Source organism: Haliotis asinina, chromosome 1 (assembly GCF_037392515.1).
Source record: "Haliotis asinina isolate JCU_RB_2024 chromosome 1, JCU_Hal_asi_v2, whole genome shotgun sequence".
NCBI lineage: Eukaryota > Metazoa > Mollusca > Gastropoda > Lepetellida > Haliotidae > Haliotis > Haliotis asinina.
The window spans coordinates 48,676,998-48,703,975 of record NC_090280.1 but is presented as its reverse complement, the minus strand read 5'-3'; the positions used below and the strand labels follow the sequence as shown (position 1 = coordinate 48,703,975).

At 43.1% G+C, this 26,978-nt stretch overlaps 1 protein-coding gene across 1 annotated transcript; it reads left to right on the top strand.

Moving 5' to 3' along the window:
* The first annotated feature begins 200 nt into the window (after window positions 1-200).
* LOC137292436 (conserved oligomeric Golgi complex subunit 8-like) lies at window positions 201-26,976 on the top strand. Its single transcript, XM_067823831.1, has 12 exons — window positions 201-289; window positions 1,924-2,120; window positions 2,282-2,385; window positions 10,103-10,274; window positions 12,875-13,036; window positions 13,443-13,494; window positions 13,737-13,900; window positions 14,173-14,372; window positions 15,251-15,332; window positions 16,242-16,426; window positions 18,808-18,976; window positions 25,048-26,976. The coding sequence occupies exons 1-12, from the start codon at window positions 226-228 to the stop codon at window positions 25,720-25,722; spliced, it is 2,226 nt and encodes a 741-aa protein (XP_067679932.1). The 5' UTR covers window positions 201-225; the 3' UTR covers window positions 25,723-26,976.
* The last annotated feature ends 2 nt before the right edge of the window (window positions 26,977-26,978 follow it).

The following is a 26,978-nucleotide window of genomic DNA, read 5'->3' as shown; positions in this document are numbered from 1 at the left end:
TGAAAAACAGTTGCTGAGCGCAGTGGTCATTTTAACTTATATCTCGTTTTTTTTCGTCCAACTTTCTTAGTCACAACTGCTGTATATGTATAGTGTGTAATTCAGAATCAATTGCAAGTTTCAACTATCTATTCGTTTGGAATGTTTAGATCAATGTAATATTTAAAGTACAGACGGCCACTTGATACAAAAGTAGTCGTGGAGATAATAGTATGGTATAACAAAATGGCGACTCTCGACGTGGAAGACGAAAACATTCTGACATCTATTTTCAAGGATGCATTTCCAGGTAGTAATGGCACGCTTTGTCGTGTTGTCATGACAGAATTCTAACACTAGTTCACACTGGCGAAGATCGTAAGACAAACTATCCCCTCGAAAGTACTTCTGAGTGCGTGCATTTGCATCCCAACTTTAGCCTCTGTCGCCTGTACTAGTCAGTCTAGTCACTAGTGTAGGTATGAGAGCTGTCAATGCCACAGACGTTCTCCATGGTGAACATACGCGGAGTATTTTGCAATGAATGACAGCGATGGATCTCGATTCACAATTTTGAAGATCTCTTCTATGCTTTAGCAAAAGTTTGGGCGTTTGTTGCGTTTGTCAAGAGGACGTTCTCCTTATCCCTAGAACTGTCAGTGTGCACTTTGAATTATAGAAGTAGAATAGACAGTGAGTAGTAGTTGGATATGTGTTTCAGTATGTTAAAATAAAATTGAAGAAACTTTTTAAAAACTCTTTAGTATCAGATGAGGAATATATATACTCAGGTGATACGATTTGACTAGAAGGAAATTTAAGGGGGAATATGGGCAGAAGTCTTACCGAACACCAAGTCTTATGCACTTATAATCGCAAAATAGATCAGTGATTTTGACAGACATTTACTTATCAGATAGTGAAATGCAAATGACTTGCTTTTTGTGAAACCATTATTATTTCAGTTTCCTATCACAGGTGAATAGTTAGGTACTTATTCAGAATACTGGATACCCCCAGCCATATTTGTTGGTTTCACATTAATTTTCGACTTGCTGTGTGCATGTGCAGAGCGTATATAAATATCCACTGGTCAAATTCCTGTTTGGTCGTATGCTTTACTGATAGCATAGACACACTGTAAAGGAAATAAAAATAAATATAAATACCAGTACATTGTTTTACGTCAAATATAATTGATCTCTCTTCATTTATGAAACAAAGACCAGGATTACCTAATTAAATAGGTAAATTGTGAACAAGATTTTGTATAAACACATCTTTCCACCACTGTCAATCCTGTGTATTCCCTGCTCACAACAAAAAAAGACAAGTTTTTTTGTTGCAGTTGCAACCAAAAAGGCCATCAGTTTTTGAAAAGCATAGTCAAATGGATGTGTGTATTCAGCTTTTACTTAGAGTGTGTTTACACACAACCAAACCAGAATTTAGCCAGTGGATATGTGAGCTGAAAAGTAATGTGATGCCAATTAATTGTTAGTGTCATGTTAAAGGTGGTTGCAGGTATCCGGTACTTTGCAGTATTTAAAGTGTGTTTAAACACAACCAAACCAGGATTTGGCCAGTGGATATGTGAGCTGAAAAGTAATGAGATGCCACTTAATTGCTTTGTGTCACGTCAAAGTTGGCAGCAGGTATCCAGTATTTTGCAGTACTTAGAATGTGTTTTAACACAAGCAAACCAGACTCTGGCCAGTGGATATGTGAGCTGAAAAGTAATGTGATGCCTCTTAATTGTTTAGTGTCATGTCAAAAATGGCTGCCGGTATCCATTATTATGCAGTCTTGCCAAACAGTTACACTGACAACAGTTTTTCCATGATAGAAATGCCTGCTTATCAAAATGTTCTGGTTTAAGATTACACCCTGTTCTACTGCACATTGGTTCCTGGAGACTTCACTGAGTGTTGAGTTGTGTTGCAGACAGTTGGCAGGACAACCCGGACTTTGTGCAGTATCTGATTGAGCTCAGCTCATGTGGCGTGGAGCGTCTCAGTCGAGAGCCAGACAGACTTGCGGAGGAGAAATCCCAAATCCTGTCTGAGACACAGGACCTCGCCTTCCACAACTATACAACCTTCATCCACACAGCTGACTGCTCCAAGGAAATCTTCGAAGATGTATGTACAACCATCTTAGTCTTTTAGTGGATATATTTGCTTGAAGTGAACATGCAATTTGAAGTGCATTTGGTTGTTGTAAGTGCAAATTTTGTGCATTCAGTAGACATATGTTTGTCTTCAATGTATTTCATGTATATTTATTTTATATATTCCCTCAGTTCCAGATCATAGAGAAGCATGTGGACAACCTGCTGACCAAGTTGCCTCCCTTCTCTGACGAATGTCAGAATGTTGTGAAGAAGGCCCAGGAGATCAGCTTCAGGTATAAGTCTTTTGGACACTGGTGTTTGTGAAAGTTCCAAGTCTCATGCCATGAAAGGTGACTATGCTTGTTGTAAGAGGTGACTGACAGGATCGGGTGGTCAGGCTTGCTGACTTGGTGGACATGTGTCATCGGTTCCCAATTCCCAAATTGATTCTCATGTTGTTAGTCACTGGATTGTCTGGTCCAGACTCGATTATTTACAGACTGCCGCCATATAGCTTGAATAATGCTGAGTGCAGCGTAAAAGTAACCTCACTCACTCCAAGTCCTATGCTGAGATTAAAACCAAAAACCTTCTGGTCCAAAGTTATTCGCCTTGTCCACACATCATCTATGAGTTGAGCCCACACTGTACTACATTTAGTGTATGTATATACTGACCTTGCAGCACTACTGGTGTTACAGAGATGCCACCCACTCCAGTTTTAGAGGAGTTACTCCGATTTTTAACTGCCAACTCCACTTTCCAATTTGTCTACGAAAAGAATGTTAGTACAGTCAGCTCTTGTCTATCTGACACTCAATAATCCAACAATTGCGTTAATTTGACTCAAAATTAGGGAACCTTTCAAAACGGTGATAATTAAGCTCATTCTCGCATTCTGACTCTCACATTCCGATCTCGCGAGTGATTATTGTAAATACTTTGTAAAAACATTTGATAATCCAACAATCAACGCAACCGTGAGACATGTATAACTGTGATGAAACTGGCTTGTTTTACAAAATAGAACTATATTCCACACTCAGCACTTGCCCTGTGTCTGTTATGTTTGTGGTGAATGCATCAGGCCCTGACAAACCCTAACCACTGGTAATTTGGAAATTCAACAAGCCAAGGTGTTTTGGTAGAATTTTTGATCCTAATTCTGTGTCTCACTGGTATGCAAACAAGAAGTCTTGGATGACAGCACTGATCTTCAAAGACTGGCTTGTGAAATTTGACAAGCATATATGCAGACAACGATGACAGGTGATATTACTGGTAGACAACACCCCATCCCGTGCCTCTGTGGATCTAACCAATGTCCAGCTTCATTATCTGCCTCCCAATACAACATCCCATTTTCAGCCCCTAGATGTCAGAATAATAAAGAAGATCAAACTTCTGTACAAGAGGTAACCGATGACATTTCATCTTGACAATGCCAGCACAGACACACCTTTACCACTGGACACAAAACAAGCCCTACTGTTCATTCGATCAGCATGGAGGGATGTGAAGCAGCCGACAATCATCAACTGCTGGTCTGCTTTGTCTGTATGATTTCCCCCCAATCTGAGTCGCATTGCAAGCAAACCATCGCAACTGCCACTGCTACCTTTGTTGACACTGGCAAGCTCAGTGAAAACGGCTCCCTAGCTTATTGGCTGCTGTGTGAATGTGGAGCAAGTAAAGGGAGGTAATAGAATTATCGGGCCGACCCGTAGATGCGACCAGGGTATAGTGGAAACTTATTTGAACGTACGCCCGGGAGATATTGAGGCTGCAACTGGTGGTGCCACACAAAAGTTCTCACACCCACTGACAGCCAGATCATCCTTGAAAATGAACTCATTGAAGATTTCCTAGATCTACAGGAAACGTTTGACAACAGAATGATGATCATGACCTTTAGTAAACATTGATATTTCCACACAAATACATTAAAGCAACATGGTCCTTAATCCGACATATTTCTCTGCAACCACAAGTGTCGGATAAACAAGAGTTGACTGTAACTAGCAAACCGTGTATGTTCATTTCAGTTAAGTATTATCTGGTGAAGTATTTATTCCCAGCTAAATCTTAAGATTTTCATAGGGGAGGCACCGCTAGACCCCTACTGTCAAAGGGTCTAAGCCCACTCAAGCCTACCTCTAAACTCACACCTCAGTGGCTCAGGAATTGCTTTTGGTTCAGGAATTGCTTTTAACAAAACATGACTCCATTTTCATTTGATTCAGGATTGGCATCTCTGGTGTTACGTTTGTGTGTTTGTAGTTGATGATTGAACAGTGACACTTTTGGAGGCAGTTCTTTATCCCAAACTCATTTTATTAATTTTTTACTTTCGTTACCATAGGTCTATAGCATATTACCTCAAGCATCGCTTAGGAGATCTGACGGAGTTGAATTGCTATTCATTCTTGAATGGCTACATCACAATCGATGACTGTCATGATAGGGAAGTATCTGGTTCTCCCCACTGCACATGCAGACTCCCCTAAAACTTCACTTTCACTTCAAGCGTCGTCTGATCTAGACGCGTTTGGGTTGTAAAAAAACTTTTCAGAACCAAAAGAGTTTCACCTTTCTACGCCTTTACACTACTCCTTTCAGGACTTTTCTGTGTGGTATGTATATCTTTCAATCTCTGTGTCGATTTTAACGTATGTTTACATTATGGTACACTTGTCGGCTACCTCGTACGAGGCACAGTAGCGTGTCTCCTATAAAGTTTTGTATTACTTAGCATGGTATTTAGTGTAAATTTTGCTGTTCCTTTCCAAGTGGCAGCTATTTCACTTGTCTATTGCAAGCATGCTGTTGCACGGGGAGTGGAGCAGTCTATTATGTAGGAAGGGGTGATTTTTCTTCTACCCTTATTATCACACTGTTATGTGTAGGATCAAACACGCCTCCGAGGTTTTGGTAGAGCATGTAAAGCTGCGGAGGAGGGAAAATAGTGAAGGCCGAAGGCCCGAGGTATTTTTCCCGACTCCAAGGGTTTACATGTGCTAGCAAAACCAAGGAGAAGAGTTTGATCCATTTTATAAACCGATCTGGTGAAAAATGAATCAGTGAATAAGCAGAATAACACAACTCAGGGAAAATCAGCGTTATAGCGAATCGATTCCGTATTGGCACGCTATAGAGAATAGACTCGAGGTAAACAGGGTCGTACAGTCACGGAGTGCACGTGCAGGAGTCATCAACCACGTGGCCTAGTCGAACGCTCAGCTATCATTCAATGGCAAGATGTCACTGAGAGAGGAGGGAGACAAAATTTTCCTTACTCAAACAGAAACACTGTCGGTTGCTGAAATAGAAAATGATGAGGCTCTACCAAGCAAACGTTGAAAAACAGCAGGTCTGCGAAATTACAGGCAAGTTCCCTTTAACTATGACAATGTTATTGGCTAATTGGAAGGATAAGTTTCGTACAAATTTAGTACATATTACAGTATTATATTTAGATATCATGTAATGTTTCATTTCAATTGTCTCATTGACGCTCATGGCTGAAATATTGCCCAAGAGGCGTTAAACAATAATTCACTCACTCAAAACTGTTAACACTAGGTTTACATAATTCAAGTAGTAAGAACATTTTCTAAATACTTAACAGTTAAGTTTTTCTTTCAGGACACAGAAGTGCCGCTCTCCATACCTACAAGCGTTCTTCTGATGAACAGAAGTACGGTCTCTCGAATATCCTGACAACTAAAAAGGCCAGAGAAGACACAGCGAGACGCACAGAGGAGGAGACACCGGACTCTGTCTCTCCACAGGAGGGAGGAAAACTGACCAGATGAAACATTACTTTCAATTTCAATTTCTGATTGTACAGAAATACTGTTGGTTTTGTTTTTATTGCATTCGTTAAGACTGTATACCTGTAGTTTTTACGTCGAGGAAGATGCAGGGACTTCCACATGAAGGCCTAGGTACTTGGTAAAAAATTCTACATAAAGTAATAGAGGTAATTACCAAGTCCCCAGGTTTTCATGTAGAAGTCCCTGGTACTTCCTCGAACTAAGATGCATTTGAGGTTTTCATCATGTTTGATGGAACCTACAAGATAAAGAGAAATCATTTCAAGAGGTTTATAATTCGGTTTATTACAGTTGTTGTGCATGACACGCCACTTTTGTGAAGTTTGTAAAGGCTTAAAGTCCGGCAAGGACCCGCACCCATCCTGCCCGGACAGTGCTGCTGCGTCCTGCTCCCTCCTGCAGCAATGTACAGTGTGCTCGAGACTATCTATTCCAGAATTCAAGGCATACTTGGCGGTAGTGAGGAAGAGGAAGACACAGAAATTAAGAAAAATGTCTTAGTCTCCTGCATCCTTGTCTGGTTCAAGGTTATCTCTTCCGTGTACACCGGAGATGCAGTCTACATTGGAGATACCTGGAGCGGCGTTAGACACTGCTGTTCGAGTGGAGAATCAGAATCAGAATCATTCACTTACTGATGCCGATGCCGATTCCGACGCTGATACCAATACCAGCGTTTGGAGTGCCATGGGGTGCCGTGACTGGCTAATAATAGGAGGAGAACAGGATGTTCAGGCGTCAGAAGGTCTCGATCCAGAAGTCCACGGAGTGGTTCATCCAGTGTTTGTCAACGACGTCGTTTGCCATCCAGGTCACCGGATTGTAGGGCCAGATCCCTCCACCGCAGTCGCAGGAGTTGGCGTTTGCGGTCCTGATCAGCGTCACCTCCTCGTGTCAGACAGATGACACATAGAAAGCAGACTGTGAGGAGGACCCTGCACAATTGGAGGAGGAAGAGGGATTGTACCTGCCATTGTCCGCTATTTATGATTGGATAACTGATAGGCTCCTGGAGTGAACCTCCCCATCGTCAGGGGTAGGCAGCGCTAGGGCTATTGGGGTGGGAACCGAACTTTTGATCCTGCACATCCTATGGTGGCTGATGCCATTTCTTTGTTGAATGATGACTTTCCCAAGCTATCTTTGAATGCTACAATCAGAGTGCCCAAGTCTAAGAAACAAGACTACAAGGTGCATAGTCTGGATTTTGCAGACTCCGGGGCGGTGTTGGACAAAGCCATTAGAAGACTATCTTCCTCCACCTCTTATAAGGTTCAGGACTCCAAGTTACAAGAAATTGACTCTGCGTTGCAGCGCATCCTAAAACCTGTATCAGCATTAGCATCAGCTACTTCAGCAGCAGCTGTGGACTTAACAGAACCTAACGAGTCCCGATTGGAACATCTGTCATCACTATTCCTTTGGCAAGGCAAAGTGTTACATGACCTGTTAGGACATGTCTGGACAGTGCTGGCAATGACGACAGTCGTGCGCAGGATGGGATTTTTGGATGCGTGTTCATGGCAGGAAGAGTTTAAACGGTGTCCGATTAGAATTCAATTCTCCTCACAAGCCCTCACCTTCCAGAGGTGTGCAAGGAACATGCTGAATTAACAAACATGGAGGTATTTTTGTCAGCATTTGAAGCCCTCTCATCTGCCTTTCGTGATAAAACGGGAACGCGCGACAGAGGCAAGAGACATTACATCCCAGGGATAGCTTCCGTCAGATCTGCCTTCACAAGAGGTCGCAGACAGGGTTTCGCAACAACCGATCGCCGCAAGCCAGCACCTGGTAGAGGGAAGGGGAAGCGCCCCTATTCAAGACGTTGAGGGTGTCACCTGTCACGACTGGGACCTCCCGCCCACAGGTGTGCCAGTGTTCCCTACGCCAGTAAGTGGCAGACTGGGCATCTTTTGGAGGAACTTGTCCATCCTGGATCCCTATGTTACCAGAATTCTTAAAAAGGGCTACAGACTACCAGTCATACAATGTCCGTTGTTGAGGGACAACATCGAAGTGCTGTAAAGGAAATCTGCCATCGAGGAGAACTGGACCCACACCTCTCGCCAGGATTCTATTCTCCGGTCTTCCTCATTCCGAAGAAAGACTCCGGCAAACATCGCATGATTCACAACATGGCAGCGTTCAACGACCGTTACTTGATGGAGCCTCCGCATTACAAGATGGTGTCTCTAGAACATTTGCGCCTCAAGTTGACCCTGGGAATGTGGCTGTGCCGTCTTGAAATACAAGATGCTTGCCTGCACGTCCCCATCTACCGGGCTCAAGGAAATTTCTGAGGTTTGTATTAGAGGGTCGACATTACCAGTGGCAAGTCCTGCCGTTTGGCATTTTCACTGCACCGTGGCTATTTACCAGAATCACAACACTTATCAGTCGTTTTCTTTATCTCAGGCAGATAGAGTTTGACCCATATATAGACCATGCTCAACCAGTTCGAACCTCAGTTGCTACGCAGACAGCTAGACTTTGCCATCCGTCTCCTAGAACAGTTAGGGTGGATGATCAACTGGGAAAAGTCGCATTTACAGCCCATGCATGAGTTGGTGTTTATCGGGAGCATTTTCCAGACACAGTACGATTGTGTTCGGATCCCGGTGGACCGATGGGAAAAGGTCTTCTGGTTCGTAGCGAGGGGACTGTCAGAACTGTTGCGTCTCAGAGAGTGGCAGTCTCTGTCGGGCCTTCTGACGTCGGTGCAGGACTTAACACACAGGGGGCGTCTGATGCTGCGTCCGCTGCAGAGGTACCTCCTCCCATACATACAGGCAGACGATGTTGCGATGCGCCTGTTGCTTCCAGTACATCTGTACCAATACCTGCGCTGCTGGACGATCAAGTCGAACGTCTGCGACAGAGTTTGTTTGACCAAGTTTGTGCAGGACCACAAACTATTTGTCGACGCATCGCTCCATGGTTGGGGTGTGCACCTAAGCGATTGAACATCCTCAAGGCTCTGGTCTGAAGCAGAAGCAATCTGGCACATCTTGAGCTGGAAGCAGTGATTTTAGTTGTAAGTCACTGGACGTCGATACTGCACCACAACGGTGGTGTGGCTGATTTCGAGACAAGGGACAACCAGATCCAAGTCCCTACTGGATCAGATGTTTCGCCTAGCCAGCATCCTAGACGCAAACAGCATCGAAGCCAGAGCTTGTCATATTCCAGGGTGCAGAAATGTACCTAGCCGATGCACTCTTGTGACCAGGGACGCCGTCCCAGGCTGAATGGATGCTTCACCCGGAGATATTTCAGCTCATATGTCAGAATCACGGGCGACCGCTGATAGACCTTACTTGCGGAACTTAGCGGTGAAAGATTTGGAGGGGCTGCAGTCTTTTGGACCATTAGAAGTTGGTTAGTACGTGACCTACTACTCTGATTCTGGTTCCAGTGACCTTCGCGAGAGGTCGTTGCGGCAGATCGGTATGCAGAGGGAAGTAGTAGTGGTCCGGCTGCCCCAAGGCATATGTGGGATCTTAAGACACTTACGGTTCTCTGGAGTCCTACACCACCGTCCTGTCTGTTGTATCCATATGCTATAGACCTATGGTAAGGTAAGTAAAAAATTTGTTAAATTCTAAATATTTTAGATATTTAAATACTTACCTTACCATAGTGTGTTTAGTCCCTCCCAACACTGGATGCTCCTCCCCACTACGGACTCTTCAGATCGAGAAATAAAAGTGATGTTTTGGGGGAGTCTGTGCGAGTGCGCAGTGAGGAGATCCAGATATTCCGTATCATGACAGTCGTCAATTGCGAGGTAGCCATTCAAGATTGAATAGTAATTCAACTCCGTCAGATCTCCTACTAAGCGAGGCTTGAGGTAATATGCTATAGACCTATCTAAAATATTTAGATTTTAACAATTTTACATTGTCCGCAGGGACACTTTTCAAAACACCACTGCGTAGGACTGGGCTTCATGGTTCAAACTGTATTAGCAAAACAAACAAATTTTTAAATCCATCGATTTTGAATGCTTAATAAATATCATGAACCATGTGCTCAAATTACCGATAGGGCCCAGTTAAAATCTGGATCTATTTGCTGACCAGGACCAAGCAAATCTAGGATCAGTAAACTGGTAAATTCCATCTTAAATATTGCCCAGAGCAACACTGGTGTCATGTTTGTATGTTTGCAGTCGGAGAATGAACACGCTGACCCTGCAACGACACACACAGCTGCTCGAGGTGCTAGAGATGCCCCAGTTGATGGACACGTGTGTTAGGAACGGCTACTATGAGGAAGCCCTGGAACTGGCAGCTCATGTGCGCAGACTGGAGAAGAAGCATGCCGCTATCCCAGTCATCATTGTGAGTAGCAGAGCTCATGAATTTGCTTGAACAATCAACTGTTAAATAATTCAAACTCATAACTTTGTATTAGCCGTCCTAGTTAACAGAATGTTTCATGGCCTCTCTTGGTTGCCATTATGACTGTGTTTACAACCAGCACAAACAATGCAAGCTATTGTGTAAAAGAATTGATGACATTTGATGGTATTTATAGGCAAACCAATCAGTGATCTTTTATGATAACTAGACTGGTTTTGCTGCAGTGATCATAATCGAAATTTAGACAAAGAGGTTTCCAATTCTTTGTAGAGAATCGTCCTTGGGGTATATATATGTATTTTCTGCTGCCGGAAAATGTCACGTGACGGTTGTATCAATGTTTTAATAAAATATTGTACTATAAACAAAAAGTTTTTTTTGTTCATTATACGGCCCCTCACCATGTGGAGTCATCCCTCTGCCGCGCATGCGCAGGCAACCAGGTAAGCATCCAAGCCCGTATCATCATTCCTTCTGCTGAATAAATCAGTGAACAAAATTGCAGGGAGGCGGATTGAAGAGAATTGTGTCTGCAGCGGCCGCAGGAATCCCGCGTGCCTCGAGGCTAGACCTGCCAGAGGCCAAACCACCCACTGAATCCTTGGAGTGAGAGTGGCCAGTTGCAAAAGTAATAGAACAGGAGGCTGAGCCAGAAACCTGAGAATTACTGGAAACCAAAGCGATGCTAGAAGCATAAGCAGCCGGGCTGGCTACCTGGACAGCTGGGAGGGAACCCAGGGATGTTTCCCAGCCCCGGGAGATCAGCCCCGGGAATCATCTGACACTTGTACTTGTCACACCAGAGGAGGAAATCCCATGTCTCCCGAAGGAGCGCTTGGGACAACGTGCCGCCTTGCTTCAGGATGTAAGTCATGGCTGTATGGTTGTCCAACTGAAGACAAACCACCTTGCCCTGACTTGATCCAGAAAGCGCTAGATGTGAAAACTGGCTTCGCGGACCAGTGTGTGGACGTCGACAGACTGCCCAGAATGCCCACCCAGCCCATGAGGGACGCATCGGTTTGAACTGTAAGAGCTGGGGTTGGGAGCGCCAAAGGGACCCCCTTGCAAGAAACTCTTAGTGAGCCCACAGACTCGCCAAAGTTTGCTCAATGGGTCACATCCTCAACCGCGCCTGCCATACCACAGAGACAGTTGCTGCCATGTGACCCAAGAGACAAAGCCAATTTCGCATGGGTGCCTGCGGCTGTGAGAGGAAGAAAGACACCATCTCCCGTACTCTGCTGACGCCGGTCGGGGGACAAAGACACTAGACCCTGATGTGTTGTGAACATTGCCCTGAGAAAGACCAAGTCCTGGGTGGGTACCAGGTCAAACTTCTTGAGGTTGATGATCTATCACTGCATGAGTAGAATTTAGAATCCCTGGTTGACATAGCGCACTGAGCAACTGTCATCCAGGTAAGGGTGACAATGCCTTCCTTGCGAACTGGCTAGATTATCTGGCACTATCAGGAGTTTGGTGAACACCCTTGGGGCCGTGGAGATGTCGAAGGGGAGAACTGTGAACTGGTAACACACCCAGTTATAAGAGAACAGGAAGAACTTCTTAAACGAGGGGTGTATCGGCACATGAAGATACACATCCTTGAGGCCAATATCCGGGCTGACCAGCGGACATCTCGGAGGGAAGTGTCTCAATCTTGGAACTTCTGTCATGTGGTCCAACCCCTTGAGGTTGAGAATGGGACAGAACCTGACGTCCTTCTTCGGAAGTACATGGAGTAAAATCCCGCCTCTTCCTCGCCTGGGGACATACGATGTATTGCGGACTTATCCAGCAAAGCCTGAACCTCGCCTCGCAGAGTACCCACCTTGATCGGACAGGGCGGCACCGGAGTGTGCCTTATGCTGACAAACTCAGGTGGGCCTCGATTCCACAGTGGTAGATGGCTACCATGAATGCTGGACGGCACCCAAGGATTTCGCGTTGCCTTCTCCCATTCCGGTTGGAAGAGAGAGAGGCGACCACCCACTGGGACGTGAGGCAAGAGGGCATCCCGTGTAACACTGGAAGTGATTGGGACTGCCCTGCGGGAACAACCGCCGTATCTAACGAGGGATCGCGGCAGACTCCCTGCGACTGTGAAAAGGCTGTAGGGAGCTAGACGAAGAGGTCCACTCTTTCCCCTTGCCTTGGCGGCGCGATTCCTCTTCCTACTCCTGCCAAGTGACCGAAGCCAGACTGCAGACTTGGATGTAGGCTGCGTCTCGGAAGAAGAGCTTCAGATATAAATGAAATCCTCACCAGAAGGATGCTTACCTGGTTGCGGGTTGCGGGCTTGGATGCTTACCTGGTTGCCTGCACATGTGCGGCAGAGGGGTCACTCACTGGTGAGGGGCCGTATAATGAACAAAAAAGACTTTTTGTTTATAGTACAATATTTTATTAAAACATTGATACAACTGTCGCGTGACATTTTCCGGCAGCAGAAAATACATTTATGTACCCCAAGGATGATCCCTATGAAAATGAGTGAGTGTTTTCGTATTGTATGGAAATAGTCTTCCAGTTTTCCGCTGGAACCTTTTCTGTATATATCCTATTTGTAATTCCAGAGCATCGTGGAGGAGGTGAAGACGTCGACACAACTTATGTTGAACCAGCTTATTCACCAGCTGCGGACAAACCTGCAGCTGCCAGCGTGTCTTCGCGTCATTGGCTTTCTACGAAGGATGGATGTGTTTACAGAGGCTGAGCTTCGCATCAAGTTCCTCCAGGTTAGTCCATCTTGATCTACACTGACCTCAGTCTCACTTCAGTCTGACATCATCCCAACCCTACACAGTGACAACCTGACCTCACATTAACCCCACTCTGACTTCAAACTCTCCCTACTCTGACAACACTCTGACTTCAACTTCACCCCTCATTAACCCTACACTAATTTCAACCTCACCCTTCACTGACAACACCCTGACTTCAACTTCACCCTACACTGACAACACTGTATTCTGCTTTATTGTCACATTGTCCTTGCATGATCTACAGACTGCCTTTATGTAGCTGAAATATTGCACAACTGAAATGTGTCTCCAGATAAGCTGCCTCAAATTTAACAATAGGGTTATGTGATTCACACTGACATGACCTCTCTGATACCAGCTTCGTTGTTTCTCTTTGTAGGCCCGAGACGCCTGGTTCCAGGGAATACTAGACACCATTCCTAAAGATGACCGTGAGTACATAGATGCACATATATACACACACATGCATGTGCACATGACATATGACATCTCTCACACTCACACTCACTCACACACACAGACAGACACAGACACAGAGACACACACACACACATACACTGATACGAGTACACACACACTGATACAAGTGCACACATTCAGACACACACCTACACATATGTGCACACACTCCGATATACACCATTACATACACATGTATCCATCCTTGTTTCAGCATACACCCATATTACCAAGACCATCGAGTTAAGTCGTGTTCATCTGTTTGACATCATCACACAGTATCGAGCCATATTCTCCGATGAGGACCCACTCCTCACTACAGCTCGAGACGAAACAATCAATGAGACTGCCCTCTTCCACGGCTGGGTGGTGCAGAAGGTGAGACATCAGGTTTTCTCTGGATTCTCAATTTACAGCAGTTTATGAGTGTGCTAGAGAGTAACCAGCAAGGGTTACTTTCCTTCCAACCAATGTTTTCTGTATCCCACAGGTGTCCCAGTTTTTAAGTACACTAGAGAGTGACCAGGAGGTGTTACTTTCCCTCCAGCTGATGTTTTGTATATCCCACAGGTGTCCCAGTTTCTGAGTACACTAGAGAGTGACCAGCAGGTGTTACTTTCCGTCCAACTGATGTTTTCTGTATCTTCCAGGTGTCCCAGTTTCTGAGTACACTGGAGACAGATCTTGAACGTGGAGTTGGAGGGAGACTAGATTCACTCCTTGGGCAGTGTATGTATTTTGGACTGAGCTTTAGCCGAGTTGGCGCTGACTTCCGTGGTCTCTTGCCACCCATTTTCAAGAAAGCAGCGCTGCTGAACTTCAAGGCTGGCCTAAAAGAGGCCAACACAAGGTTGGTCTGTTACCTGTAACCTGTCTTGGTTTCATCTATATCCTGGGTAACACAAGAGTTGAATCGTGTCAGTCTCCATAGCATCCATTGGCTCATCCAACAAGATTGATGGACAGACAGTTGGAGGATTATCCCTGTTGTCACATATACTAGTCCATCCAATGTTGGACTCACTTAAAGCACTCACTATGTGTTATGTGTTAAATGAATTGCAGAAAGATTATACATCAAAGCAAAGCATATGCAAATTTTGTGCATTTGAACAACTGCATTTTGGTGTAAAGTTTTGTTAAAATTTGCCAATTTTCTCTCAGTTTCACCATTTTTGAACTCATGAGAAAAATCTTTTCAGTGTTATGAATTTGTTTTACAATACATGTGTTCATGTGTAAACAATACCATTAAACAATAGGGAATATTTTGCAAAATCTAGTCGACTGAAATAAGTGGCTACATTTACACTAGTGAGTCTGAACTTTTCGTGAGTAGTGTAGATTTTATGAGGCCCTTCTTGTTTGCTTCCATTTGGAAGAAAATGTCCGGAACCTTTGAAACCTATAAGGATCCTGGTTAAAACTGGTCTTCAGAAACATGTGCCTGTTTAGAGAGGTGACTAATAGGATTGCATGGTCAGGCTTGCTGACTTGGCTAATCCAGTTCCAGCAGTCGATTCTTATGATATTGATCACTGGATTGTCAGGTCCATACTTGACTGTTTTACAGAGCACAGTCATACAGCGAAAATGGCAGTAAAGGTCTGGCAGTAAAGGTCACATGGAGAAACTAGACCACTGAAGAAAGAAATGTAATAGTATCTATCATAAGGATATTAAAGAATCCTGAATTTCTGAGGCCAATGTTGTTTATTGTGGTTTCAGGTTTGAGGAGAACATGCAGTCTTACAATCTGTTGGGAGTTACATCCTCTGGCAGCATTAGCAGCTATGGCAGTGGTACACAGGTACGATTGTCCTCAGCATGGAGTCAATGGACTCCAACCCACTGACCTTCAGATGTAGGATGCTTTGAGAGAGTTACCTCCCTTGGACACAGACTACAAAATATCCATTGGTCTGCAAACCCGTGGCTAATGAAAATCCAGTTGGGCCAGTAAATCTGAAAGTTGCTGGCCTGATTGGATAGTGAAGTTTCATAGGGTCATTCTTTTAATAGATCACTCTCTCCGATTTGTTATGCTATAATATACTTTATAACATGCAAGATTATGACGTGATAAATGATGGTATTGTAACTTTTTGTGATTGTTTGCTTAGTTTCGTCATTCAAATTTACGGCTAGTGAATTATTTGGTAGGCATAGCTAGCCCAACTGGCAAACTCAATTTGAAAACTATTTGGCAAACACTGCTTGGACATGTATGCCTAACTACTGGGCCAGTTGTAAAATAGCACCAGTATATTCACCTTCCAAGTGTGAATGATATCTGAAAGTTACACCCTTTGACATGTCTTGATAAATGATGTGTTTGTTTTGAGCTACCACTTCCTTGTACATGATGTATACAGGCACCTTTGTGTTCACTACGACTGATTCACAGATGAAAAATTGTCAATATAGTAGCTGTTGTAAGATAGAAGTACCAAGCCTTACTTCAAATTAGCTTTGTAATAGAGAAATCTTTTGTGAAGGACATTACATGACTTCACTCACAGTTTAGTTTCCCTGTAAGGCTGTAAAACCAGCAGAGTTCAGTGATGTTTGGAAACTTGTGCCATGATCATGTACTTAATACCAAAAAGTTGTTAGTGAAGATATGAAAAGAACCGGGAAGACTGCTGCACCTCACCAGAAATCATTGCCATCTAGGCACTGTTTACCCTCCAACTGTAGTGTCTCTTTTTATTGTCAGCCAGGCACTGTTTACCCTCCTACTGTTCTGCTGGAGTTTTACCCACTAGCAGCCTACTGTAACCATGTCCTCACGGCCTTCAATGACCTCCGTCTCTGCGCTCCAGTGAACCTCGCCTGTGAAATTGCTGACAGTCTCCAGCAATCATTACTGGAGGTCAACAGGGTCATCCTTGCCTTCTTCAGGTTGGTGCATGCTGAAACAAATGCATGCCATACTCTGATACTAATACATTGTCTCCTCCACAAGTCAGTATTCCCATACCAACACATTGTCTCCTCCACAAGTCAGTATTCCCATACCACCACATCGTCTCCTCCACAAGTCATTATTTCCATATCAATACATTGTCTCTTCCACAAGTCACTATTTCCTTATCAATACATTGTCTCCTCCACAAGTCAGTATTTCCATACCAACACATCGTCTCCTCCACAAGTCAGTATTTCCATACTAACACATTGTCTCCTCCACAAGTCACTATTTCCATACCAACACATCGTCTCCTCGACAAGTCAATATTTCCTTACTAATACATCGTCTCCTCCACAAGTCAGTATTCCCATACCAATAGATTGTCTCCTCTACAAGTCATTATTCCCATATCAATACATCATCTCCTCCACAAGTCAGTATTTCCATACCAACACATCGTCTCCTCCACAAGTCAGTATTTCCATACCAACACATCGTCTCCTCCACAAGTCAGTACTCCCATGTCAATACATCGTCTCCCCCACAAGTCAGTATTTCCATATTAGACCCGTGAAGGCCCCGGGGTAGAATAGGCTTTCAGCAACCCCTGCTTGCGATAAAAGACGACTGTGCTTGTCGAAAGAGGCGACTAACAGGATCAGGTGGTCAGACTCGCTGACTTGGTTGACACATGTCATCGGTTCCCAATTGGGCAGATCGATGCTCATGTTGTTAATCATCGGATTGTTTGGTCCAGACTTGATTTTTTACAGACCGCCGCCATATAGCTGGAATATTGCTGAGTGCGGCGTAAAGCTGTACTCACTCACTCACTCAGTATTTATGACCAACACATTGTCTCCCCCACAAGTCATTATTCCCATATCAATACATCGTCTCCTCCACAAGTCAGTACTCTCGTACTAATACAGACTCAGGTTTCAATTGCCCACAAGGGAACAGTGTGTGAAATGTTGCCCGCCTTGACATTGCTGGAATATTACTAAAAGTGATGTAGAACAAAACTCACGCACTATTAACTCACCAACTTCTAGAATGCCAGTGAACAATTATGGCTGTGGTGCCATTCAGTTGGTTGTCACCAAAAGTATTTTGTACAGTCAAATTCCAATGAGACGAATCACTTCTGACCAAATAATAAATTCGACTTATCAATGTATTCGAGACATACGTATATCTATGAGGGTAGAAAAAAAAGATGATCGAATACTGAACAATTCCTTTATTCAGCACATCGTATCAAAATATTGCACACCAATACATTAGGTGGCATGTAATGAAAACAAATAGTATATAAATATGAACACATTTCAATACTAGCACAGTGAAATGCAAAATTCATGTACCTCTGAAAATCCCAAATCTATGGGCAATCGACAGATATACAGAGCGACATCTGGAATCTTGTTTAAACAAAAAGGTGAACTCACTTCTGGAAAAATGTCTGACATTAATGTTGGTTTCTGTAATTTTCTCTTATATTTATCTTACATTTATCCAACTTGCCAAGTGGGAAAATATTCATTGCTTGTACATGAGAAAGACTCAAGAAATCCTGCCAGTCCTTGACAGAAGATTAACTCTTCCGATACTGATGGTGGTGGTTTGACAGCAGAGTATGTTATGTCTTCATCATCAGACGATAACCGATTTAACCGAGTCATGTTAATTTTTCTATTTCCATAAAATCACTATTTTGCATTTAGAACTCACCCGTCAAGAGTGAAAGGTGTGAACTGTGCTGGTTTGTTAATTGGATCAGTTAGCTATATCAGTCAACTCCTCATTGACTGACTTCGGCATATGCATACAAGATTGCTGTTGTTTGAATCTCATGGGACCAAATTTCCTTTTAAAATCAACGTGTGTATTTGTGTAACCAGAAATCAAATAATGAGAGTAATAGCAGGGAATGGTCAGAACTGACAGGTACGTATGCAGGTACTTCAGTTATGCATAATATTCAAGATGCCATCATTTGACTCTCTAGGATTTGACTTTATTTATTTCCTGTCCTCTTTGTTGCCTAATGGAGGTAGATTAACAATATTTTTTGTATTCACAGATGTATATTTACTTGTAGATTGGAGAGAAGTTTGGTTAGGTTTACATCAATTGTCTACCTGCTACATGTTCTAAACCACTGGGGATGGTGGGGTAGTCTAGTGGTTAAAGCGTTCGCTCGTCATGCCGAGGACCTGGGTTCGATTCCCCACATGGGTACAATGTTTGAATCCCATTTTCTGGTGTTCCCCGCCATGATATTGCTGGAATATTGCTAAAAGCGGCGTAAAACTAAACTCACTCACTCACTCTAAACCACTGTGTGCATGGATTGATCTGTTTCCAGGGCTGAAGAGACGACCTTCAACTTGAAGGAAAGTGAGCAGTTTGGACAGTTCTGTGCAACGTACGTCACAGACCTCCTGCCCTACCTCAACAAGTGCCTTCAGGTGCTCTTCCCTGCTTCTCAGCTAGCTCAGGCACTGGGTGTGTCTGTCACAGAGCTCCATAAACTGGTAAGTGTAGGTAGGATTGTCATGGTCTGTCATAGAGCTCCATAAAGTGGTGAGTGTAGGTAGGCTTGTCATGGTTTGTCATAGACCTCCATAAAGTGGTGAGTGTGGGTAGACTTGTCATGGTCTGTCATAGAGCTCCATAAAGTGGTGAGTGTAGGTAGACTTGTCATGGTCTTGTCATATTTATTCATTTGAGCAAGTTTGGTGAAAAATCTTTAGTTTTAAAAACTGTACCTTGACATGTGTGTTGTTGAGATTTAAAGACCTGTAACTTTTTATTTGTGTAGTTGAAATTTAAAGACGCCCCAATATCTATGTGTGTAGTTGAGATTAAAAGTCCTCTAACTTTGTATGTGTGTAGTTGAGATTAAAAGTCCTCTAACTTTGTATGTGTGTAGTTGAGATTAGAAGTCCTCTAACTTTGTATGTGTGTAGTTGAGATTAAAAGTCCTCTAACTTTGTGTGTAGTTGAGATTAAAAGTCCTCTAACTTTGTATGTGTGTAGTTGAGATTTAAAGCCCTCTAACTTTGTATGTGTGTAGTTGAGATTTAAAGCCCTCTAACTTTGTATGTGTGTAGTTGAGATTTAAAGCCCTCTAACTTTGTATGTGTGTAGTTGAGATTTAAAGCCCTCTAACTTTGTATGTGTGTAGTTGAGATTTAAAGCCCTCTAACTTTGTATGTGTGTAGTTGAGATTTAAAGAGCTGTAACTGTATATGCAGGGAAATCTTCTTTGCATGTACATTGTTAACATACTGGAGAAAATAGTTAAGGATTATAGAAATAATGATCTGTTATTTTTCCTTTTCCTGGCTCATACTTATTTGCTTATCTCCTTCCTCTATGTTAAGATAGTGGAACACTTGAAATCCCTTGAAGTTACCTTCTAATTGAAGCGAACGTACAATCACACTCACATACAGGAAGCCTCCTCTTTTCCTGCCACACTGGTCATATGACAAGCCCTGATTGTCACACTCTCCTCCATCACCTGATGAGATGGTTGGAGGCAACTTGAGCCTCCATACACCGTTTAATATCCTTTTATGTTTCGGTCCTTGACACATAATTTTCTTGGTATATGGCTTTGGTCTGTATTAACTGTCATTATGATATGAAATTGTGGATAACTTTATGGATTGTTTATGTTATTGAACATGTATTTCATCATGTGAGATTACAGTGTGACTGATGAAATTGTGCTCCTTGTGTAGGTTATGGCTGTCTGCAGGTGTTCTGTATTATTATGTCCTACTTGCATGGTTATTTGTTCCTCCAGTGTTCACAGTGAACTTGGTAAATAAGCTGTTTGTATTGCTTTACTACTCAAATACGTGCTAAAAAATTTTATGTAGGCTCTCACAGATTATGTCTGGCAATTCGATTCTTATTGCGTCTGGTAGCTATGTGGTAACTGGCGTCGGGATAATATGAAACTAGGTCCAGAAGAAGTTTTCGTCAGAATCGATGTCATCTCAACCAAAGAGTTGTGACAACCAAAGTCATCTATGTCCTCCATGACTAGTCTTCAACTACTAATACTACTAACTCATTGCTGAAACAACGGACCAGCTCTTTCGTAGTCCTTCAGCTATGAGATTGTCCCTCCCGATGAGCGAGACATCTACGATGAATCTCAATTCCCACTACCTGAGGTACAGAACTTTAGGGATGAAGGTCATGTACTAGACCTTCATCACCAGTGATGTTGCAACCTTCATGTTATATGCTTCTGCAAATTTACAGCCACAGCAGCATTTAAACAACTATTACGATCAACTTGTGTGATGATTCAACAGCAGCAACAAGTCTGTCGGATGAAGAAGATCTTCACTCACTTTAGACTGTGCACTGTGTGAAAGCTCCACAAACATCGTCACTATAATCTGCATCATTTACAATCAGCTGTATCATCTTGATGCAGTTTAGAGGATGCACTCTCCATTGATTTGGCGACTGCACGCTCGCATGTATCCTGCTACAGCGGCAAGGATGCACCAACTGCATCCCTCATTGTCAGTGACATCATTGTGTGGAGGCATTCACGGAATGATGACCACTCTGACATTAGGCACAGGGACGATGTTCAACGAACCCTTAGGACCATTCGCAAATGCATTCACTGAAGAATAGAGATTGGAGAATCGTTGGCTTACATCAAAAGAAGAAAGAAAAGTTGTTTTCTCAGACTCAGAGATTACATCTGTTGAGACAAGATTCAAGCTATGATACTGCAAGTTCTACTCTCTCCATTACCACTACAACAGTGGGAGTGTCTTCTTGGTCAACTCACTTCAGCGCAGCATTTGGCCCGAAGGCCAACGCCCATTGCAATCTTGTAGAAATTTATTTGACAGAGCTGAACTGCAGCAGTCATCACTACATACAAGGTTGGGGTGCTCACCTGGACATCAAAGTTGCAGCACTTATGGGTGAGCTATGAACGTGCTCTGCATGCCAACCAAATGGAGATGAAAGTTGTATTGTAGTGCGACAGTGGTCGGCACCATTGAGGAACAGACTACTGATGGTTCACACTGACAACTCTACATTAGCGATCTACATAAATGAGCAAGGGTCAACATGATCGCACAGGTTCCCTACTTCATACATCAAGGATATTCCACTAGAGCGACAAAGGCAGTCACCTTAGCTCTACATAGGTCTACTCGCTCCTCGTATGACGATAAATGGATACTATTTGAGACATACACCAACTGGAAGGACTTCACTGCAACAAAAGCCACTCATCCTCAAGTCACTACGTATGTCACCTACAGCATACTAGAGGACTTAAAAGTTCTACACTATCGACCTGCTTAGCGAACACTGTCATCACCAGGAGGCCTTGGCTCAAGCTGATGAAAGTACTGGTTTTGTTCATCCTACTATGTTTGTTCAAGCTGGAAGACCAGCAATGCACGTTTAAGGCACCAGCTATAAATTGAATGTTGTACTTCATCTCACCAGTGACACTTACAAGCCTCTAGATCGGACATCCTTCGAACTGTTGTGACAGATAATGCTGTTTCTACATGCCATAGCTACGGCAACATGGATGTCAGAAATACATGCTCTTGACTTCAGTTGTACACGATTTGACACCGATCATCGTGAGGTTGTGCACCGAGGACTGCAATGGGATATTATTGCCAAAACTCAACTGCCTGGACAACTAGTGCAGCAATTCCACATGCCAGCATTACTGACAGTCCTTGGGCTTCCTGATACACAGGATTTATCATTATGCTCAGTCAGAACATTGAAAATAAATCTTCATTGAACTAAGTCAAGGAGACACAAGTTCAAGTTCATTCCACTATTTACTGAGACACCTACGGAAGTATGATGAGAGATGGTATACTGAGGGCCTACAAAGCAGCACGACCTGAACCTCCATGAGCTTCCAATCCACATGAAGTAAGAGCCCTGTTGTCGACACCCACTCTGCATGGAAATAGCTCGCTTACAATGATAATGGAGGGCTGCTTTTGGAGATCATCCCCAGTGTTTTCCAATGACTGCCTACAAGACATCACCACTGAGGAGTTGCTGTCATTCACCAGTTTGGGCCACTCTTTGTACAACAACTAACAGTTACACAAAGGTACTGAGTTTCACTCACCCGTTTTTATCAAGAGTGTTGATGACCCTGTACATGTAAAGGAGTTAAAGGAGTTACTTGTACTTGAAGAAGGGTCACAACTCAGTCTTGAGGACATCATGAAGAAAGAGTTGCCATAGATATCTAGTTGGAGGAAGAAACTAGTGTACAGTCGTGCCCCGTATATCCGAACCTCAGATATCCGGAAATCTCGCCTTCCGAACGAAAATTCCTTAAAACGAATTCACAACGTTGTAAAATTACTCACATATCTGGAAATCCGGTTTCCGTAACTGTAAGGTCATTTTCACATACAAAACACCAATTTATGTACATAGTTTGTCTCATATATCCGGATGGCTGAGCACTGTATGTTTACACACGGGATTACCGAGGGCCTCGCGTGCCATAGCATGAAAGAAGTCGGCAGTCTTTGAAGCGTGAGAAGATTAGGTAACCTCTGAGAAGCAGGGTGACACTGAGTTCATTTTGAGGGGTGTCAATTTTTAGGTCACTATAATTACTCTGAGAAACATGTTTTTGTCAGTCGATCAAAATGACAGGTCAACCAAACAAACATAAACGGCATGCCATTTCAGCGGGGGAAAAGAGAGAAATTTGTAGATAAAAGGAGCAGTATCCCTCAGCAAGCCTAGAAACCCTTGGTAGACACTTCGGCACAGAATTTGGTCACGCCATTGGCAAGTCAACAATCAGTGACATTCTAAAAGACAAATCAAAATGGCTAGAAATTCCTGAAAGTTCGTCGGAGTTATCACGTGCTCGGAATGCTAAACATAAGAAGATGGAAGAAGCAGTTTATCTTTGGATTTCTGATGTGACCAGTCGTAATTTGCCCGTCAATGACGAAATGGTAATTGAAAAAGCATGTACTTTTGGAGATAGCATGGGTATCACTGACTTTGCAATGTCGACAGTGACGAAGTGACCGGCGAGTCTTTGAATGACACTGACATCCTCCAAGCAGTGTTTTCCGACAGCGAGGCTGATGATGATGATGATGACGAAGTTGAGCAAGTGCCACCCCCCCCACCCATGTCTCACAAGGAAGCTCATGTTTGCCATGATCAGCTGATTAGCTATTACGAGTGTGCAGGCGACAGTGAGAACCTTGACCTGTTACTTAAAGTAAAGTCGGCTCGCTATTCTACAAAGCCAGTGCAGAAGGCTATGACAGACTTTTTCAAACGAGCATGAACAGGTATGAGACACTGTAATTTGTATGCACTGATCTAATGTGTAGTCACTAAAGATTATGTCTGATGCCCACTATGTTCATGTCATTGTATGTTTCTTTGTACATATGACCCGTGATTCAGATATCCGAAAATCCGCTTATCCAGATGATTTCAATAAAAACACAAGCGTTTGGATATAAGGTGCATGACTGTATCTTAAATCTCACTCTTTATCACGTGAGTTTTTGAGACCAAGATGATCTGCGGAGTAAAAGGAATGAGAGTCCATGTGCATGTCTCGAACACACTAGCATGAGTGATTATGTACTTGTAATGAAGATACTTGTACATGTGAAGGGTTGCAACTTGTCTTGATAGGAATCTTGTCACACTGTTGCATTAGACACTAGCAGGATGCTGGCTGATCTATATATCATCATGTTCCAGTCAACGATCGCTTCACAAGAAAAGTTCAACTGGATGTGATTCCTCCAGTACTGGTAATGAAGATACTTGTACATGTGAAGGGTTGCAACTTGTCTTGATAGGAATCTTGACATACTGTTGCATCAGAAACTAGCAGGATCATCACGTTCCTGTCAGCGATTACTTCACAAGAAGAGAAGTTTGACTGGATGTGATTCCCTCGGTACTTGTAATAAAGATGCTGAATTCACAGAAATTCTCATGTTGGGCTTATGGAATTACAAGGAGAGTGACAAACAGGACTGGTCATGTGACCAGAGTGGTGGGAAACGGGGACCCTTCCTGTGGGTTAGTGTGATTCTATGTCAGCTTCAAAAGAAGGGTAGTTCAAGGGATTTCAAGTGTTCCACTATATTTGCATAGAGGAAGGAGATAAGCAAATAAGCATGAGTCAGGATAAGTATAAAATATCAATTTTACTCTGAAAATTACATTATTCATTGACACACTGATAAAATATCAATCATAAAAATACAAATATTCCTAACTGATGTTGTCCAGCATATGTGGGAAATCTTCTTCGAATATGTGTTGTTCATATGTGGTGAGATCTTCTTGGCATGTTTGTTGTTCATATGTAGGAAGATCTTCTTGGCATGTGTGTTGGTCATTTGAAGGGAGATCTTCTTAGAATGTATGTTGTTCATATATGGGGAGATCTTCTTGGCAGCTGTCTTGTTCATATGTGGAGAGATCTTGACATATGGAGTGTTCATATGTGAAATCTTCTTGGCATGTGTGTTGTTCAGTTTTCACTTATTTCCCTTCTTCACTCTTTCAGGGCACTGTTGGCCAGGTCGACCTGACGGCTGTGCTGAAACAGGTCAACCATCTCATACCTGTTGTCAAGGAAACACCTTCACCAATCTCAAGTTCTGTAGCAACATCTGACATTCCATCCTCTCCTGTGATTCCCAAATCTTCAGATACAGATACATTTGGTACAACAACTGTACCGGACACCAATACTACTGGTACAACAACTGTTCCAAAATCTCCGGATGCAGATACCACCAGTAAAACAACTGTTCCCAATAGCGATACCACTGGTAGAACAACTGTTCCCAAATTCCCAGATTCAAATACTACTGATCCAATGACTGATCCCAACACAGATACTACTGGTAGAGCAACTGTTCCCAAATCTCAACATACAAAAGCTGGAGATGGAAGTGCAACACATTCTGATCCTTCTACTATGATAAATCCTGCTAATATTTCTGAGAAAGATCCAGTAGTTCCAGGTCCACCTGTTGGTGCAGAGGCTGCTTCGTCTGGGGACGGATGGTCCAATACATGGGGGGACGACTTCAGCATTGACCTTGACACTGTCCAGCTGACCAGTGGGCCACCTTCGGGTATTGATACTCAGCTGGCATCAAATTTAGTTGACTCTCTGCTACAAGGGGAGCCAACCATGGTGGGAAAAACTGGAGATGTGAAGAAGCAAGATTGATTGTATGACTATGGTTACTGCAAAAATATAAAATGTTTCGGCTTAAAAGCACATTCTAACAGAACATACATGATAGTTGTGTCTTAGGTTGATGTTTGGGTAAATGATTTCTTGTTCTGGGTTAGTTAGGGTTCTGCCATAGTTTTCTGTAACCATGGTTACTATGATGAGGAAAAAAAAACGCACTAGTTCATCCTGAACTTGATCTCTACCATCAGCCATCATACTACAGTATTGGACTTATGATAGAGCCTCTTATCAGATGGTATTTGATGTCTGAGCCTCTGACCAGAGAGTGAATGGTCATTGTTGGTCCTAGCTGTGTCATATTGCAATTATAAAGATGGTATTTGATGTTTACATGTCTGCTGCTTCAATAGAGCCTCTGACCAGAGAGTGGAAGGTCATTGCCGGCCCTGGATATGTCATACAACAATGTTAAAGATATTTGATGTTACCTTGCCTGCTGCTTCACAATGATGACATGGCAGCGTACTTGTGCGTGTATATGCATAGGCACACAGAGGCTTACATAGGTTTGTACAACATGTTTGGACTATAACCATGGTAACACATTCTTCAGATAGGTGTTTTCAAGGGGATTGTTATGTGGTGTTTCATGTAAATTGGTTGATTAAATAGTTATTTTCTTAACAGTGGTTCCTGTGTCTTACTCCATCCATCCTGCAAGTGGTACCTTGAAGGTCAGTGTTGATACAGTGTGGCATGCAGCTGTCAGTGTTGATACAGTGTGGCATGCAGCTGTCTGTGTTTATACCGTATTACACTCAGCTGTCAGTGTTGATACAAAGTGACGCTCAACTGTCAGTGTTGATACAGTGTGATGCTCAAGTGTCAGTGTTGATACAATGTGACCCTTAGATGTCAATGTGGCTACAGTGTTATGCCTAGCTGTCACTGTTGATGCAGTGTTATTATACTCAGCTGTCAGTGTTGATACGGAGTGGCACTCGGCTGTCAGTGTCAGTACAGTGTGACAATCAGCTGTCAGTGTTGATTCAGTGTGACGCTCAACTGTCAGTGTTGATACAGTATTATACTCAGCTGCCAGTGTTGATACAGAGTGACACTTTATGTCAGTGTTGATACAGTGTTACACTCAGCTGTCAGTGTTGATACAGTATTATACTCAGCTGCCAGTGTTGATACAGTGTGATGCTCAACTGTCAGTGTTGATACAGTGTGACACTCAGCATTCAGTGTTGATACAGTATTACACTTAGCTGTCAGTGTTG

What these genes read in the sequence shown, in the direction of transcription:
- LOC137292436 (XM_067823831.1), top strand. Translation starts at nt 226, where the DNA reads ATGGCGACTCTCGACGTGGAAGACGAAAACATTCTGACATCTATTTTC. An exon ending in CTAAAAGAGGCCAACACAAG is followed by an intron (nt 14,373 to 15,250) that starts GTTGGTCTGTTA and finishes TTGTGGTTTCAG; the next exon opens with GTTTGAGGAGAACATGCAGT. An exon ending in TCACAGAGCTCCATAAACTG is followed by an intron (nt 18,977 to 25,047) that starts GTAAGTGTAGGT and finishes TCACTCTTTCAG; the next exon opens with GGCACTGTTGGCCAGGTCGA.